Source organism: Epargyreus clarus, unplaced genomic scaffold, assembly GCF_041222505.1.
Source record: "Epargyreus clarus isolate Ecla_fem2 unplaced genomic scaffold, WU_Ecla_fem_2.2 ptg000023l, whole genome shotgun sequence".
Taxonomy (NCBI): Eukaryota; Metazoa; Arthropoda; class Insecta; order Lepidoptera; family Hesperiidae; genus Epargyreus; species Epargyreus clarus.
This window is the reverse complement of record NW_027332230.1, coordinates 4,820,329-4,839,655: the sequence shown is the minus strand read 5'-3', so window position 1 is coordinate 4,839,655 and position 19,327 is coordinate 4,820,329. Positions and strand designations below refer to the sequence as shown.

Here is a 19,327-nt window from a genome sequence, read left to right as displayed (position 1 = left end):
TTTTTTACCCGACTGCCAAGGAAGGGTTATGTTTTTCGCGTGTATCTTGTATGTTTGTCTTTCTTTATTTGATCCGATCTAACAAACGGCTGGATGAATTTCAACAGTTAAAATGTCATTATATTTGTCTCAATGACCCGAGTGTCCTTAGATAGGTGTTAGTAAAAAAAAATCAAAATGGCGGATTTTTGGCGCGAAATAGTAACACATTTAAAAAAAAAAGTTAACCGAACCAATCGAGTAGGGTATCAAATGAAAGGAAATTAAACGGAGATTATAAAAACATATTTGTATATATATAAAACAGTAAGGTGACTTACTGACTGACTAACTAAATGACTTTTTAATTTTTCAGAAATCAACGTACAGCCTAAACCAAGGACTTTACAGTTCTGAAATTTTGCACACAGGTTCTCTATATAGCTTGAATAAGTACTGTAGTGTATGAGAAGTAATATGAAGGTTCTGTCGTCTCACGTGTACACGCCGCGAACAACGGTATGGTGTGAGCAGGGCACGGCCCCCCCCTCATTCTACTGGAAGCTGTGGTGTAAGATGGATGTGCGTGCGGTGTGTACAGCAGTGAGCCGATACTTTAACATAAGGTGAAACACAAACAGTACATATTTTGGCGACGAGTCTGTGAGTACTGTTTAGATAATATAATCCATAGGATTGTTCGATCAGTATTAAGTTGTTTAATACAAGTTTAAAAGTTCCATAATAAGTAAGACGTAATAATTGATCTTAATACGAAACAAAGGAAATTAGTGTAATTTATACATGTAATATAAAAAGAAGATCTAAAAATAACAATTCTTGTCGATTTTGCCTTGAAATTAAAGCATTAAATATTCATAATTCAATAAAACAAAAAATAATAATAATAATCGGTACGAAGAAATTGCGTCGCATTTTAATTGCGTCGTAGTTATAACCACAAACAAAAGATTTCGTTCGATGCACAAATTTAAATTTAGAATTTTTTCGTTAATCGTAAATATTAATGAAAAAAAGGAATAATAATATTTCTGATTTATGGTGTATTGCAATTATAGTGTGTTGAAGTTTATTTCGTTAATATGAAAAATATTTTTATTATTTGCTTTAATTACTTTGTATTTGACAATGATATGGCCTAGTAGAAATCGATTCGATTGATTACTATACACATTGGTACTCGTAATTCCATGAATATTATTTTTACATAATGAAATAAATAGTTCTGAGTTTATTATTATTTAATGAGCCACGTGACGAAGCGATCAGCGTATCGATCTGGCGCGCGGGGGGTCCGGGTTCGATCCCCGGCCGGACAGATATCTGATAGATGAATTTAGATGTCTGGTCTGGATGTTTGTATGAGACCATGGTACCCGCAATGCGGGGGGACTTGATGTGGGATGTGAGTGTAGAAAACGTTTGTTTAAAATTTATTAGGCGTTAATGCATATAATACGGAATCGTAAGGGAACTGATTAGGTCAGAGATTGGTGCATGGTCGAGGACGCTGAGCCTATAATCCTGAAATTTTGCGCATGGGTCCTCTGTATGGCGTGGGTGAACGCCTCGAAAGGGAATTTGCAAAAAAAAAAAAAAAACCCTAAGGAGGTGAAGCGGTGGTTGAGGGTATGTGAAATTTATTGTTTGATTTTCTAAATTGAGATTGTGAGATATCTATTTTACCGTTAATGGAGAATCAGCCTAACAGACTAAAATGGAAGTTACTAGGATATGCTGATAACCTAGATGTGATAGGTAGAACTCTGCCTGCAATAGAGGGTGCATAACGTGCGCTAGCAGAAACATCTGCGGAGGCCAACTTCAAGTCAAATTAACAAAAACAAAATTTGTAGGATCGTGGTAAGAACTGCATATACTACCGTTTAATATAACGATCGGCAATCATACCTTTGAATGGGTCAACGAATTCGTGTGTCTTAGCTCATTAGTAACGGATCGAAACGATGTATCTTCTGACATAATCAGGACAATTATGGCGGCCAATAAGTGCTATTCGGCCTGCTAAGACACTTTCGCTCAAAAATACTTTCATGAAACGAAACCGATATTGATATACGGATCTGAATGTTGGATACTGAGCGAAAAGGACGAGGATTCATTACTTGTATTTTAACGAAAAATTCGAACACGTGTTTTCGGTGCAGTGCAAGAAAACGGGTTTGGCGAACTCGGTACAACCACGAGGTCAATCATGTGTATGACGAGTCTGACGTTATTAAGGTCATTAAGGTTGGACGCCTAATTGGGAACAGTTTGCAGTTTGCAACTGCCCTACGATGGGCAGAACATGTGGAAAGGATGTGTGAAACGAGAGTACCTAAAACGTCTACTAAATGGTAAACCAGATGAGCGAATAAATTGTGGAAGGCCAAAGATAAAGTGGCTAGACGGACTTAACAGAACCTGATAACTATGGGCGTGAAGAAATAGAGAGAAAAAGCCAAGAATAGACCAGACTGGAGGAATATTGTGGAGGCCAAGGCCCACGCGTGGCTGTAGCGCCTTAGATGATGATGATGATGATGACGTTGGGGAAATACTAGTAGAGTAAAATGATGATGAAGGATGCTTGAATATTGAAGCAAGTCATGGAACGGATGATGCCCGTTTTGTGATTAGATGTATTTCGGATGTTTGAATATTGAAGCAAGTCATGGAACGGATGATGCCCGTTTCGTGATTAAATGTATTTGGAATTCTTGATGATTGAAGTAAATTAAAAAACGGATGATGCCCGTTTTGTGATTAGATGTATTTGGGATTATTGATAATTGAAGTAAGTTATTAAACGGATGATGCCCGTTTTGTGTTTAGATGTATTTGGGATTCGCGATGATGGAAATAAGTCATCAAATGATGATGTTGGCTTCATGACTGAGCGTTTATGGTGATTTTCCGGATAATAATGGCAAATTTCACACTAAAAAAAATTGATTCATATATGTCATATATGCCATAAGAGATGCTGCAAAAGAACGTTGAATATTATTTTAGAAGCATCAGATGTTACTATACCAATACAGAAGTGACTAAAGCTTTTAGTGAGATGTAGTTGATCATAATTGTAAGAAGTATTTTATATCATTCCTGATGGAATGCAAGGAGGAACCGAGACTGCAGTGAGAAAGCCAGATATAAAAGCGCGAGCCAAGTTGATTTTGACGATTGACTCCTCATTATTTGTGCACATAAAAGAAATAAAGTCCACGAAGGAATTATGGATAACAATGCGAGCTATGTTGGATGATTCAGGATGTTTGCGGAGGATTAATTGGCTTCGTCATTTAATTTCTATAAGATTTCTATAAGAAATGTATGAGAGGATGACGGAACATGTGACTTCAATTGTGGAAACTTAATTTTTGTTAATGGCTGATTTACCAGAACGATTTATGCCTATGATCATGGCAATAGAAAATTCCGGAATTCATATTACTGTCGATTCTATCAAGACAAAATTTTTAGATATGGAATCAGTCGATGCAATGAAACGAAATGTTATTTAGCATTAGCATCTAGAATTTGGAAAAAATAGTAAAATATGGCAGCACCACCAAACACGGATGACAGAATTCGAATTAAATACGTCAAATATAAATTTGAAAAACACGAAATCAATAAAATGCTATTGTTGTAAAGAAGACAGTCACTATTGTAATAAATTTTGAACGAGAATCTGCGAAAAAGACACAGAGTGACGCTTGTTACTTTTTCTCAGCGGAGAGTTCAGTAAAAGTGAATAAGTCGATTCAGGTACGAGTATACACATGACTGCGAATGAAAGTTGGTTGAAAAATTCATGTATTATCGTATCGTAAAAAATGTCGTTGCCAATACGATAAAAGTTCCCGTGTTCTAGTGATGTGGAAGTAACAACAAGTCACAATTATAACATAACTTTGAATAATGTGTTATGTGTTCCAAGCCTCACGACTAACTTATTTTCAATCAATCAATTAATTAAGAATGGGAACAGTGTCGTATTTGAACGCAACAAGTGCTTAATAAGAAATAAATTAGGTGACTTGGTTGCTGCAGACCTTATTTGATGGAGTATATAAAGTTAAATCAGAAATACTGGATTGTTTATTGACAAAAAATATAGCCGATGGAAACATGGCACCGGATGCTCGGTCATATAAATAGCAATGATACGAGGAAAATGAAAGGTGTGGTTTATTGGACGGATTGCAATATAATAATACATTTAACACAAGCAAGTCGAGCTGTGAAATGTCTTGTGAAGGCAAACAGTCCAGGTTGCCATTTTCTACAAGTACATGTGCAATAGAAACACTAGAAATTGTCCATTCAGACATTTATGGACCCATGGAAAGCAAGTCCATGGGTGAGGCTCGATATTTTCTGTTGTTCGTTGACGATTATAGCAGAATTACATTCATTTACTTTCTGAAGGCAAAAAGTTAAGAGATAATTTTCAGAATAAAAAGATGGGTATTAAAAGAAGGTTTGGGCAGAAGCTGTCAATACAGCTGCTTGTTTAAAAAAAACGAACAGTAAATTTAGATATTAAAAATATTCCATATGAAGCGTGGACCGGGAAGATATCGAACTTGCGTATATTTGGGAGTGCAGTGAGGGAACACATACCAAAGTAAAGAGCTAAATGGGATTTAAAATGAAAGAAACATTACTGTAATAATATCAAAGTCATAGAATGTATGATCCCGTTAGAAAATTTGTGACAAATAGTAGAGATGTCATCATACTAGAGAGGAAAAGAAAAGACAAGTCTGTTACTGTTTCTATAAGAGATGGAATGACGTATGCAGAAGTCCTAATAAGCAACAATGGTTGCAGGAAATGGCAGAGGATCTGAGGTAATTTTGGAGATGAATTAAATAAATAAATTTAAAGAAATATAAGAGATGAATTACTGATGATCGAAGACGTAGCTTGAGATAAAGACAGGACAGAAAGGAAAAGGAAGGCAATACGCAGACCTAAGACGAAAAGCATAAAGTAGCGATCTAGTAGCAGGAGTAAAAGTTCATGTTAATGTTATAAATAAGAATTGATTATGGATGTAGAATTAGGAAATGAAGTAGGAGAATGATTAAGGTAAAATATAATACAATTGAAAAAGGTAGAAGGGAAGTGGAAAGTTATAACGACATGAGATGGAAAGAAGAAATAGAGAAGGAAAGGACTAATGTAACTTGAAAAGAAAATGGAAATAAAAAATATATATGAACTTGAAAGGTAGAAGGAAAGTGGAAAGCTGTAAATGAAGACGAGATGAAATGAAGGATAAGAGAAGGAGAGGACTAGAGGAACTAATAAAGAAAGTGAAAATAAAAATATGTAATGGTAGAAGATAGATGAGGAATAAATGATTAAAGAAATGTGAAGGTAAACTAAAACTAATGTTTGGTTATTTATATTAGTGAAGGAAGCTAGACGAAATTCTATAATATGAAACATTGACTAGATAAAGCTAGTAAAGTTATAAAAGGTGAAAATAATCATTAGTAATAGTAGATGTATTTGAAGGAAGCTTGACGATACTTAATATGTAACAATAATAAATTTGAAATTAAAATAAAGTGAAATTAAATAGGACTCTTGCTGTGGACCAAGCGATGCTTAGGTTATAACCACGAAAAGATTATAGAAAGCAATATTTTAGGAATTTATTAGCGACTCCAAATATATCATGACAAGGCTCTTTGACAACTCAATATTATAAGAAAATAACAAACACAGATGAAATATAAGACAATACAGATAATATAAAAAGGACTCAAGGGTCAAACAACTTCAATAACGCGTCGTTTACAACTCTATTATAAAAATTGAAATGTATTATTGGCCAATATATGAAGTTACTAATTTTGTTAATGCAGTGGTTAAAAAATTGAAGCTTATAATAACCGATGATATTATAACTCGGAAGATACGTTAGTTGATGTTGGTTGATGAGCTATTTTATTAAAATAAAGGAGGGATGTAGTGTATGAGAAGTAATATGAAGGTTCTGTCGTCTCACGTGTACACGCCGCGAACAACGGTATGGTGTGAGCAGGGCACGGCCCCCCCCTCATTCTACTGGAAGCTGTGGTGTAAGATGGATGTGCGTGCGGTGTGTACAGCAGTGAGCCGATACTTTAACATAAGGTGAAACACAAACAGTACAAGTACTAAGAAAGGCCTTTTGGAAATTCTACCCTTAAGAGGGGAAAACAGTTTTTTTGAAATCCTTTAATTTTGAAGCAACTACTATAAAATTTTGTATTGGCTTTCTGGATAGGAACAAGGACGCACTTATTTATCCCCCTCCGAAAAATCAACCCCGTAGAGGGTAAAATAAGGGTTAACAGTTCATTTGAACAATCGTCAATTTTGAAGCAAACACTATGACATTTTGTATCAGGCTTGTTGAATAAAAATAATGAAATGCTACCTCTAACGAGGTAAAATAATGACCGAAACTTTGATATACTGAAGTTATATATTTTATAGACCGTAAATGGTGATTTTTTTTCCGAAATTGTAACACGTTTTAAAAAAGTTAACCAAACCTATCGATTAGGGTGTCAAAATAAAGGAAATTAAGAGGAGATTACACATACATTATATAATATATCTTATATACAATAAAATTCTCGTGTTAGTACCGTACCCCTCCGAAACGGCTTCACCGATTTTCATCAAATTTTATATACATATTCAGTAGGTCTGAGAATCGGCCACTATCTATTTTTTTACACCTAAGTGATAAGGGTTGTTCATCCTTAACATTTTTTTATTTATATGGTTTTTGCACAACACAACGTTTGCCCGGTCAGCTAGTACATATATACTCGTATATACACATCGAGATGACTGTCTGACTAAATGAGAGTTGATGTGCCAGAGATCAACGCAAAGGGAAACCGCTGAACTTAAGCGTGCTGGAATTTTACACATAGGTTCTTTATATAGCGTAAATGAAAACTACGAGGATAAAATAAAATAGGATAATATTGTTTGAACATTTTTTGTTTTTGAAGCAGACACCTACTATGAAACTTTGTATTTGGCTTTCTGGATAAAAATAATGAAATGCCTATTTCACTGCTTTTGGAAATTCTACTTCAGCCTTTTTGGTGCAGTCGGGTTTTTGATTTTTTAAATTAATTACTTGTTTGCTGCTCTATTCACTTTTTCATCATTAAGTAATCTTTGGTTGCTACTCAAGCTACCTTTCTGTAGGTTTGTTAAAACACAAATGTTATTAGATAAGTAAGTTAGTTCTTAACAAAATTTGAGGCATATTTTAGTAAAATAAATATGTATGTTTATCCAAAACATTGTTTTATTTTTTGAAGCAGTGAATCATTTGGTTTTATGGTAGTAATAATAATGTTAAAAAGCAGTGATAGCCGAGTGGTTAAGAAATTCGGCCTCTTGATCAAGGGGTCCTAGGTTCAAACCTCAGGCACACACCTCTGATTTTTCAACGTTATGTGCGTATTAGAAATTAATTATCACTTCCTTAAAACGGGGAAGGAAAACATCGTGAGGATACCTGCATGCCTGGAAAATCTAAAAAAAGATTTTTCAATGGTATGTAAAGTTTACCAATTCGCACTTGGCTAGCGCGGTGGACTACGGCCTAATCCTTCTCATTCTGAGAGGAGACCCGTGCCCAGCAGTGAGAGAGTAATGGGTTGATGATAGAATATTAATGGTGACCACATCATCGCCACCGACGCTTGCACTAGTGGAAAAAAAAATAGGTAAGTGTCGACGTATAAATTATAACTACAACGAATCAATATGAAATTTATTTGCACCGGTATGTATCTATTACGATAATAAGTGCCTACAACCGTAGTGTAATGTGTTTGTATTTGAGCAATCCGTTTATACGGTCATTATTTTAATCACAGCTGTTAAAATCTTTACATTTTGTACTTTCATTTCATGACGTTGGTCAGAAGTTGTAACACTATGAAAGGTACATTTCGAAAATGACGGGAATTGATCTAATTTTACTCAGCGTTTGTAATATTACATGTCAGCAGACTCAAGCATTACCTTCCATCGGTAATTATATTGTTACATATTCTATTATATTCTGTATAGGTATTATATAGGTACCTATAAGAAAAACAGTTACAAGGTGGTAGAACCCTCTTTGTTCGATATTTCTGCCCAATAACAGCAATGTAAAGGAGACATAGTTATATACATAAGAGACATACCTACTTTCCAACACAGGCCACATGAATAGCAACACATTCGTTCCCTATCTCAGGAAGGAGTCTAATCGTATCAGGGGTTGATTACAGATGTCAATAGGTGGCAGAAGCCAGTTACGATGGTAAGTGGCTACAGCCACCCATTAATCCCCATTGTATCGAAGTAGTAAACGAGGATGCAGTCCATCTGATGAGGTGGACTGCATCCTCATTTACTACTGCGATATTATAAAAAAATACAAGTACTTAGCAGATTGTAAGGTCTGAACTTGTTTTATAAGGACTTTAGCCGTGATACGAATACTATAAATGATACTAAAATAATACTGAAAATGTAAAGTATCATTGCTCTACGGTAGGTAGGTACTAAAACTGAGGTATAGATATGATGTGCAGAGTATGATTAAGTTAAAGATAATTAACAAAACATATTTTACGACCAGATGTCCCTCCGAAACTAATTATTCAAGAAATATCTAACAGGAATGAGGCCACGAAAGAAACGATTAATGGGAAACACTTCAAAGTCGGTACTTTCAATGTAAGTAGGAAAGTTGTTCTGAGCTTCTAGTACATTTAGTAATACAAAATAATGAGAAAAACAAATAAATAGAAAGCCATTTTAATGAAATACTAAAAAGTATATTCGATTAGAAGTATTTCTGTTGGAAGTAATAATTTTTTAAATTAGGTATGCAATGCAAATATATGCAATCTTTTATTTTTACATTAAATAGGACCAATAATATTATATTTCTTCACATATTAAGTTTTATTATTAAAACCGAAAAATGTGCTGAACTCCCTATTAATTTCTATTAATATCAATAATCTGACTCAAATTAGTGTTATCTTATAGTTTTAGAACCCAAACTAAAGGCAATCGCAGATCACTATTATAGAGTCTCATATATAACTTAGGTAATAAATATATTAGTTTGTGCTTGTAACAATTTTTTAAATTAATCAAATCTACGATGTTTATACATAAATTATTATTTTTTACTAAGGAAGTACCTATAAAGTTATTAAATGTATGCCTACACCAAGATTTTCGGTACAATATATTTCGTAACTTATAATTATTATTTTCTGGATAAATTCATGTTGAAGAACTGGCCATTGAGTTGGACGCGTGTTGATAAGGACGGTAAAATAATTGGTAAAGGGATTTCTTTTGAAATCGTGAACACATTGAGTAAAAAGTTCAATTTTACCTACGACCTCGTGGTGGCTGACGACGAAGGAGCTTTGATGAAAATGATAACGGATCGTGTAAGTACCTACCGCCTTAAACTATAGTCATATTATGTAAAGAGATTATAAATATATTAGTAGGTACATACCATACCCAACCTACAAGAAACCGAGATACACAATGATTATTTAAAAACGGTTACGCTTTTATAGGGTTAAAAGATTTTTTATAAGTATTCATAAGTATTATGAATTATATTAAATTCAAAATAATACATAGAACATTTTAAAATAATTCTAATTTCCACTATCAACTATCAAGACGCCGTCCATAATCATTAAGCATCCTACATTCGAATGATTTATATCATATATATGATACATCCTATGATCAAGTTCTGGGAAGTAATTATAAATGACAAACTAAAGAAAGAGGCTCATTTTTAATTAAATTCATATATTTCATATTACGCAAGGCAAATTCCCGCAGCTGGCAGGTAAGTTCCCGCCATTTATAAATTTAAACATTTTGCATATTATAACAAATGTCTGTGGCCTAATGTTTCAAACGATTGAACAGGACATGTTTTGTTCCCCCAGAATTTATATTTTTATGTCAATCTATTTCTCATAATAAGCCTTAACTAATGGACGTATGGAAAAAATATTTAAGAGTTAATATGAAAATGTACGTAAAAAATAGTACATTACGATACGCGTGGCCAAAGTAGCCTATTTTTGCACGGCGTGAAGTTAGCGCCCGAGCGCAGCGAGGGTGCTAAACGCCGTGCAGATAATAGGCTACTTTTGTCACAAGTATCGTATACTATTTTATAGCTCGTGTGACATAAACCCGCTTATACTTGTGAAGAAATATGAAAAAATATGATAATTATTTTGAAACTTATAAATGACTGAAACTAAAAATTATAAACTAAAAAAGCAATAAAAATGTGACACAACCAAAACCATTGAAATTTAGAAAATTTAGTAATTATTCTGCAACGTCGAAATCTATCAAGCCATTTAGGCTACATACAGGCATATTAAAGAAACATATGATAAGCAATCACATAATGTACTAATACATAACTAATACTAGTGATACAGTAGAAAATCGATTATCCGGACCTTAGTTATAAATATTCGCGATTGTTCGGATTGTGAAACGTGAACAAGTAACTTTGTAATAACCCTTACAGATCAGCCACATTTTGTGTGACTTGTGCATTTAAATTTCGGAAAGTCGCCAAATCGCAACAAAATATTACTATAAAAAACAAAAACCCGATTGCTAAAAATATAACCTATGTTATCGCCACAATTTAGACGAATTACGTATCAAAATTAATGAAGTCGTTTGAGTTTGCCAAAGAATGAAAAATACATACGTAACAAACATATAGTCGAAAAACATCACCTTCCTAAATCGGTTTAAATAGCTTTTCTTTATAAACTCAATTATCCAAAATTCGATAATCTGAATGCCACAAATACGACAACAAATAGGTCGCTTAGTCGAGATTCTACTGGAGTAGTATTATGGCTAATTTTGATAACGATTCCTAATTTAAATATCTCCTACTATGGTGTGTAGCGAAAATAAAACAAACACAGTCAAAACAAACAATAAAATTCGATAAAGCCCAATAGTTAGTCTTATAGTGATGCTATTGCTTAGTATGTACACAATGGCAAAAACATTTATAAATACGTCCAAAATAAAATATTAAAATAATTATAGCTTAAAACAAAATACTCATTACTCACTATTAATTTTTAAATGGCATTTAAAAGTATGAAACGTTCATAGCTATGTTTATATTTTTCAACTGTGAGGGTAGTGTATTAATATTCGTACGGTGTAAAAATCGGCTACTTTGGACACAGAAATGCGTGGCTAAAATGCGGGTTTAGGTCACAGAGTGCTATTAGTACATTACAATACGAGGACGAAAAATTTTTTTCTGACAAGTGTGAGTTTGCAGGCCGAGCCGCAGGCGAGGACTGCAATCACACGAGTCAGAAAAACATTTTTCGTCCGCGTGTTGTATAAAATTTTATATTACGGGGTCGGAAATGGGGGTTTTGCGCACGCGAAGCGTGCGTAAAACGTCCATTTACGCACGCCGTGATATAAAAAATATTCTTTAATATAAGCCTTTTCGTTCAGTTTCTCATTCATAATTATTTCCCCGAATTTGAACCTTACAAGCGATACTATTCAATGGTGGAATAGTTAATACAGGTTAGTTTTTTTCTAAGAAAAACTCGTTCGATTCCCGGATAGGGAAATAGATTTATTTACATCAGAATTTAGTGTTTCATTCAGGGTTTTTTTTTAGGTCGGGTTATTTTAAAGCTTTGTGAGATACAGTTGACTTGCTCTCTTCTCGTCTAATTTTTGCAAAGTCCCGCCGGATATCCGGTATCCGGCCAAACTGCTATCCGTTGCAACACTAATTTTAGTCAGATATTTTTCTCATGAATTTCAACAGGAAATAGACATCGCAGCTGCATATCTTACCGTATTTACTGATGAACTACAACAAAATAAGTATAACTTAGTAAAGTTTTCGAATAGCCTGGATACTGTAAAGTGGGCTATGATGTGCAGAAGACCAGACTTTTCTACAAATGGCTTGTATTTGGTGCAGTCGTTTCATTATACTGTGTGGTGAGTGACATAACAGTTTAATTTTTATCTATGCTTAGTGGCTCCAGCATACCTGCTACTGTAGAATTGGCGATTGACCTATGACCATATAGCTCCTTTTAGGAAGTTAAATGCAGTGATTAGAGTTTACTCTACGCTCATACAGTGTGGTCACTTAAGTTGTCATCAGTTCTATTTTCATTTACAATAATGAGATTCATTGTTAGAGCACCACCACGACTGCTTAATAACAGTTTTTTTTCTTAAATAAATCGATTTACCTACGTAGGTAAATCGTATACGTATACGCCACCGCCTTGTAATTAAAGGAAGCCATTAAATGGTTTAAACGTTTTAGACAAATGTGTCAGCCGTTTAATGGCTGTCATGGTGTAATTTACGCGGAACAGTGCCGACATGTGCAAAAACACGAAATGGAAGACAAAGTGCGGAGAAATATTGTTTCATTCGTGAATGATCTATAAACTATATTTTTTAATATTTTTCAAACACGAAAATAGATGACAGTGACAATTCAATTTTCAAAACTGGTTACATTTTCTTGTTAGGAGTGAGTAATCTTTAAAATATGTAGTATAAACTTACAGTTTTCACTTTGTTTCTTATTTCTCTGAAGGTTGAGTTATAGTTATATTGCAAATCGCGTTCATAAGAGCAAAGTATAACCGCGATTTGAGACGGTCATTACGATTCGCATCTTCTTGACACCACGTAGTAGGTCCTTTGCGAGTAACACAATCGTGTATAAAATCGCTTATATTGTTCAGGCATTTTATACTTTACGAGGAGGAAATCGTCCAAAGGTAACGAGGCCGTAGGGATCATCAACCATAGGGACCCCAGGTGGCCGTCCTCGGCGTTTGTTGGAGAACCCCGGGATCTCCGAGAGAACACAACCGGAGTCCTCCAAGCGTGATGCCCCTATCGGGTTGTCCTCCTGGGCAATTTATCCTCCCACACCAGCTGGCGTTTACGATGGTATTTGTTGACACATACCGCCGTCCTTCCTGGGGTCACTTACTGGATGGTTCGAGCACCCACTTTTCGCCCGCAAGCCCGAAAGCCACCTTCCCATATTGTTCGAATTACGATATTGTTCAGACCTACAATACGGCAACGCATCTGTGGCGACCCTCAGGTGGGCCATCCTATCTGGATGTAGCGTCCACAGAATAAGTTATCTGAAATTTCCCCAAAAAATCGCCACACATACCTACGCCAATGTATAGGTACTATGTTGATTGCAAATGTGTACTCCAGCGCAATTTTATATTTAAAAAAGCCCTTTTCACCAGGATTGCTTTACTGCTGTCGGTGTTTTGGTACGCCACTTGCTTGGTGGTTTTGACACGTTTTCGGTTATGGTTAATTGATGATGATGATGATGACGAAGAATGTTTTACGTTCCTATCAAGTATTTCGTACATGTACAGAATTTGCATTCAACAAGATACTAACCAGTCACCTAAGTCCAGTAAGTACCTACATTTAAACCGAACATAGAATAAGTTGTTAAAAGGTAGATGGATAGGTATATGTTAGGTACGTACACGAGACAGTTCGAGTGGGAACTCAATTCTACATAGGGTGGCTTACAGATTGCCCAAGCAGTTATTTTGAGGTGTCGGTGACCTATATGAGGTGGGTGAGATAAATGCATTTATGTGTGTAAACAACTTATACATATAATTATTTCTTACTTTGTATTTATAGATATGACTCGTATAATACTAGCAACGTGGTATGTATTTGTAATCCTAGTAACTACCTTCTTCACGGCGAACATGACTGCCAACTTAACTCTTGTTGATGACAACTTTCCTATAAGAAATCTGGAGGACTTGTTCAAATACGATGTATCGTGGGCGACTTACAAAGGTGGATCAGTGGACCTTTTAGTGAAAAGGGTAAATTATGTATTTTGGTTTCAAACTTTTTAGTCATCGAATGAAATTGGTTTCTGCAGCAGAAACGTTAATTTCGGTTCCTGACCAGTGTCCTAGTTTGGCCTAAAACATAATTCGCCACTTCCTTAAGATGTTTTGCTTTTTGATTCCATGCCTACATTAAATGTAATAATAAAAATATTCTTATAATAAAAACAACACCAGACTTATTAGAAGCGGCGCCTCGACGTAGTCGGTTATAATCCGCGCCAAACTGCTAGTCCGCTCCGAATATAGAGACGAGTACCTTCGACTAGAAAATTATAGATATTTACGGGACGAAGATAGCGCTGAACCCCTTCAGGCTCCCGTCCGCTACCCGTTCTTGCCCACGGGTACATAGTTGCGTTAGTAATTTAGTATGCTCTTACGTTGCTACTGAATAGGTATCTGTTTCTAGTCGTGCGCAACAACCTCAGAGCGGACTAGCAGTTTGGCGCGGACTATACTACTCTTCGTATACAATTTTGCAAAACACCATACACCATATAATAATTTCATTGTTACATAATTATCATATTTTTACAGAAAAAATACATCAATACAGTTGGAGATATGATCCAAAGGGGAAAAGTAAAGTTCTTTAATCCCTATAAGCGCTTAGACATTTATAAATATTATCTTCAAAACAACTACGTCATTCTTGATGAAGTCCCTATTTTGTGGTCTTACTTGTACAAGAATTACAAAGAAAACCAAGTCATGGGTTATACGGATGTTGATAGTTGTGACGTAGTGGTCTCGCCAAGACATTTTATGGAAAATCCAAGGGCGTTCGCATATCCTGCAAATACGACTCTGAACAAGTTATTTGACAAAGTGTAAGTTTTTATTATTCTTACCTTGAAATAGTTTCAAATAACAGAATTTAATGTTTATGAATTAACAGATTGTAATGTTTACGACGTTTTTTATTATTATTGTTAATCGAAAAGAGAAACAATATAATTTTTAATTTTGCAGCATATCCAAACTTCATAATACCGGTATTTTACACGCGCTTAAAAGAAGGTACCTGGTACGTCCAAATGTGTGCAGGAATGTAAAATTCATAACAAATCAAACAATAAATTCTAACAGTCTTACGAACATTTACGGTGTCTTCGGGACGGGTGTTTTACTGGCCTTTATTGTTTTCATTTTAGAGGTAAGGACGGCTAGCAGGCTGAACGCCCATCTATCGCTTGAGTTACCATTAGCTTTAGGTTAACGCGACTGTCAAAATTTGCTCCCCAAATATTTAGTAGCTTATTCATCCATAAATACGTGTGGAGGATTGACTGTTGAGAAATCTTTTAAACGAAATCAAACATGTAGGTACCGCTCAAACAAAAATTGGACACCCGAGCGGTAGCCGCTTAGTAGCATAATTAAGGGACAAGATGGTACGTAACAATCGCTCAGACGATAGTCGCCAAGTGGCGGTTAGCCTTATTGTAACGTGTCAATATAAACTGTAATGCAAAAGCATCCCGTGTGTACACAAGAAAGTTATCAAATACCTATGCCATTTTGGATTGCAAATTTTATTAAAACAAGCTATAGATTGTTTACTATTTTCAGATAATTTTCAAAATAAAATCGAAACAAACACTGGATATTGAAAACAATAAAATAAGAAAGAGGAATCATGTTCCTAATCATTTACTATCACTCCATGACACTGAAGTTACTGAAATAAGCGAAAATACTGTAAGTGACCAAGCCGTGCGGTTCAAGCGAAGAGTAGTGAATGGAAGACAATACTTGGTTGGCAAAAACAGAGATGGGGAAACCAGACTGATTCCCATAAACACACTTTCAGGTCTCCTTTATAATTTAGACTTGTATGAAGCAATTTAAAGTAGGTACCTATTTCTGCATTTTTAAGATAAAGTTATGTTTTTTATATCGAATTGGTCAATATTTAAAAATCATTATCGAACTTTAATTTTATACAAAATTGTAGATTGCTTATATAGCAGTTTATGTAAAAAAAATATATCTATAAGATATAAAATGATTGCCCACTAATCAGTTCTCTTAGAATTTTCAGCTTATATTTATTTGGGTAAGTTTATAAATGAAACACTGGTATAATATGCACTTTTAATAACTGTGAAAATACACTTCCACATTATTGTTCTAACATTCAAATAATGATCATCGACTCATTCGCATTAACTTATTTCAAACCTTAATCAAAAAATTATAAATAAAAAATAATCATACGAACCGCACCTACTGCGTTTTTAAATATCGATTATTTTATGAATAATATAATAATATTAATAATAAAAACGAATGCTTTGGCAAAACGTCAGTAAATGGGTCCAAAATTAAATCACAAAAAGTTATGCCTGTATAATCTTAATTTTGTACATAAATATAAATTAGGTACGATTTAATATACGTACCCATTGAGCAGAAATATTTGATACTATTGCAAGCATGACTGTAACTCGATTTTTAACTGTACAGTTTGTGTCATAAATATTATCTGATTGACAGCATTGGATTTTCTCGTCCACTTTCCTTCTAAATTAAATGTTGGGTATACACTTTCATATTGAATTTATAAAGTAAATAAAATTTAAAAAGAATAAAGGTAAGTTTTATACAACTTGAAAAGTTATTAAACGATAATGTTGCTAACTTTGCCGGTACTACTACCATATTAATATTTTGACTTTGACAGGCGTACAGTTAAAAAACGATTTATGACGCACTTAGACCTGGGGGGCTTATTTTCGGAATGCAGACCGCACTTTATTTCAACGATATATCATTAAGTGGTAGTCCCATCTTCCACAACAACCCTCCCAATTCCACATGCCTCTTATATTTGCCCAGTTCCATTAGATAACCACGACTTTTTTAATGTACTATGCTCTTTATAGATACGGTCACTTGTCGTTCAGTAGAACAAGACGTTAATACATTTATAAATTACATGCTTTGATACTTCTACACAATTATAACTAAAATACATGACACATAATAAAATTATTTGTATTAAAAGAGACTAATAAATTTATTAAGAAACATTAATGTTTTTCGCACATTAAGAGCGAAACTAAAGTAAGATAAGCTAATTATTCTAATAATAATAAGCTTATAAGACCGTATTAATGGTGGTATCTTATCTCCTCTTTGTTGCAAAAATGAATCGCATTGAGTTTCAATTATAAAGACACCGATAATAATGTGTGAAGTGAAAGTAATCACAGAAAAAGTATTGCGAAGATTTATGATTATAATATATTATCAAATTATCAAATATTAGAATGAAACTAACTTAAATTTACTATTAATTGTTTACGAATATAAATTATATTATTTCTTAAAACGTCTACATATTATCTGACCTGGTCCAATATCGGTCTAACTTTAATTATTAATAATTATTCTATCTCATGTTTTGCCAATCGAAGTTCGACATTTTCTTCATACTAGTTTTCAATCCATAGCTGGAAAAAGATTAATTATTAATAACGGGCCATGATTGTCATTAATAAGAATCGGATAATGTGCAGACGCTATTGTGTAACAGAAAACAATCGCCTACAAAATTCTATATTTATTTGGAACATAGCTAAATGTATTTGGTGCATGTATCTGATCATTTGACTCGGTGCATTCAATGACTATTAACAGTATTAACGTAAATTATCGAATTTATTTCCTCGTAATAACATACAAAAGAGAATGAAATTAATTTCACATGTATAAAGTTCATACGAGAAACCAAAACAGACATGTCATTGTAGTACAATAGATACAATCTTCTTAACCAATTCTTCCTTAATCTATTTTCAGTAGGACGCAATTCTTATACTTGTGACATTATTAGTTTAAGTCAGATGTAAAATTTTCTTCATATTTCTCGTTATTCTACACTTTAATTGTTATTTATTAGTACAAGCCTCATGCAAGTCTTCAGCAATATTGTTGGGATATTAATTTGTTTGCCGAGCCAAAACTCTTTTGAAAGATTTTTTGCTAGTGTGATTTTTCTACTTACCTATATATTATTGCAACGTGTTACCCGCACATTTCTATAGTATATTCGTTAACTAAACTCTTAAAATCCCTGGCGTTTCTACTTAACACTACGAATAAGGATCACAATTTTTAAGTATAAGAAACAATTTAGTTTAGACTAAATCACGGTGAGTTTAGAGCATCTGTAATCGAACTTTGGATCCTCAATACTTCCTAAAAATGCACACTATATTTTTGGTCTATAAATATTTATTGCACAAATCAGTTAAAACGGTCAAGTTAAAGCCCGTTCAATTATAACAGTCAAACTGTTACTTTTGTAATTGACAGTTTTAAGTGATCTTGTAGTTAATATTTTCATAAAAATGTAATAATAATATATTTAGCTGTTAATTATATTTAATATTGTAGCAAAGTGGTAAAATAATGAAATTATTTCATCGCTCAAGGTACAAATACAAACTTTAAGATATAAAATGGTTTTAGAAATTGATTGGACACAAAATCGATAATAATGAATTAGAGACGTCATTTCAGTCTAAAATGTCGGTCATTTTTCTGGATATAAAAACGTATATAACAAAAATTCTATCGTGTAACTCACTTGTATATAGACCTCTAGGGTACCAAAAGTATTTTATTACTTTTAAAGACATTTTCAACACTGTCGATTTGTAAGTGGTAATCAGTTAAAATATATTGTATTACTCAAAACAGGGGTTGACAAACTAATGCGACTAATGTTGCTAATTTCAATTAAAAATCAGAAACAGTAATTAAAAAAAAACATTTACCTGCTGTATTTTAATTAAGAGGGTAAATTATGTATGTCGACAGTCAAATACTCGTAAATTTGTTTATTCGTATAATTTTTGCAATATTTGAAACTAAGATTGCAATTGTCATGCGTACAATTAATTATAACTTTATTATATTTGATGTGTGAAAGCCTCTTTACGATTTGTCGCTTACACGAGATTTTAAAATAAACGCTTGAACAATGTTGTGTTTTTATTTATTAGTCATTTTGACATTATACAGCGAAATATCAGTAAAGCAATGGTTAAGCCGGTGGGTGGAATCACATATTCAAAATTAAAAATTAGTAGTAGTAATATATTATTCTCGTATTTTTGACCGCACGCATAATAAATGCCAATAAAAAATGTTTTCTAAAATGGCCATATACCTATTAACTTCTCGCTTAAACGTGAGCGAGAAATAACTACAAAAACCATCATTGGATCACATTATATATTGAAACTATGTATGAGTAACTATGTATACATAGT

At 33.7% G+C, this 19,327-nt stretch overlaps 1 protein-coding gene across 2 annotated transcripts; it reads left to right on the top strand.

Moving 5' to 3' along the window:
* Positions 1-12,535: 12,535 nt before the first annotated feature.
* On the top strand, positions 12,536-17,679 carry LOC140751966 (glutamate receptor ionotropic, delta-1-like). Of its 2 annotated transcripts, XM_073086104.1 has the most exons (6): positions 12,536-12,655; positions 13,401-13,579; positions 13,819-14,012; positions 14,580-14,872; positions 15,015-15,198; positions 15,615-17,679. In XM_073086104.1, exons 2-6 carry the CDS (start codon positions 13,531-13,533, stop codon positions 15,891-15,893), a joined length of 999 nt encoding a protein of 332 aa, XP_072942205.1. In that variant the 5' UTR covers positions 12,536-12,655; positions 13,401-13,530; the 3' UTR covers positions 15,894-17,679. The 2 variants fall into 2 exon arrangements, with proteins under 2 accessions (XP_072942205.1, XP_072942206.1); XM_073086105.1 differs by lacking the exons at positions 12,536-12,655; positions 13,401-13,579 and adding an exon at positions 13,586-13,746.
* Positions 17,680-19,327: the final 1,648 nt, after the last annotated feature.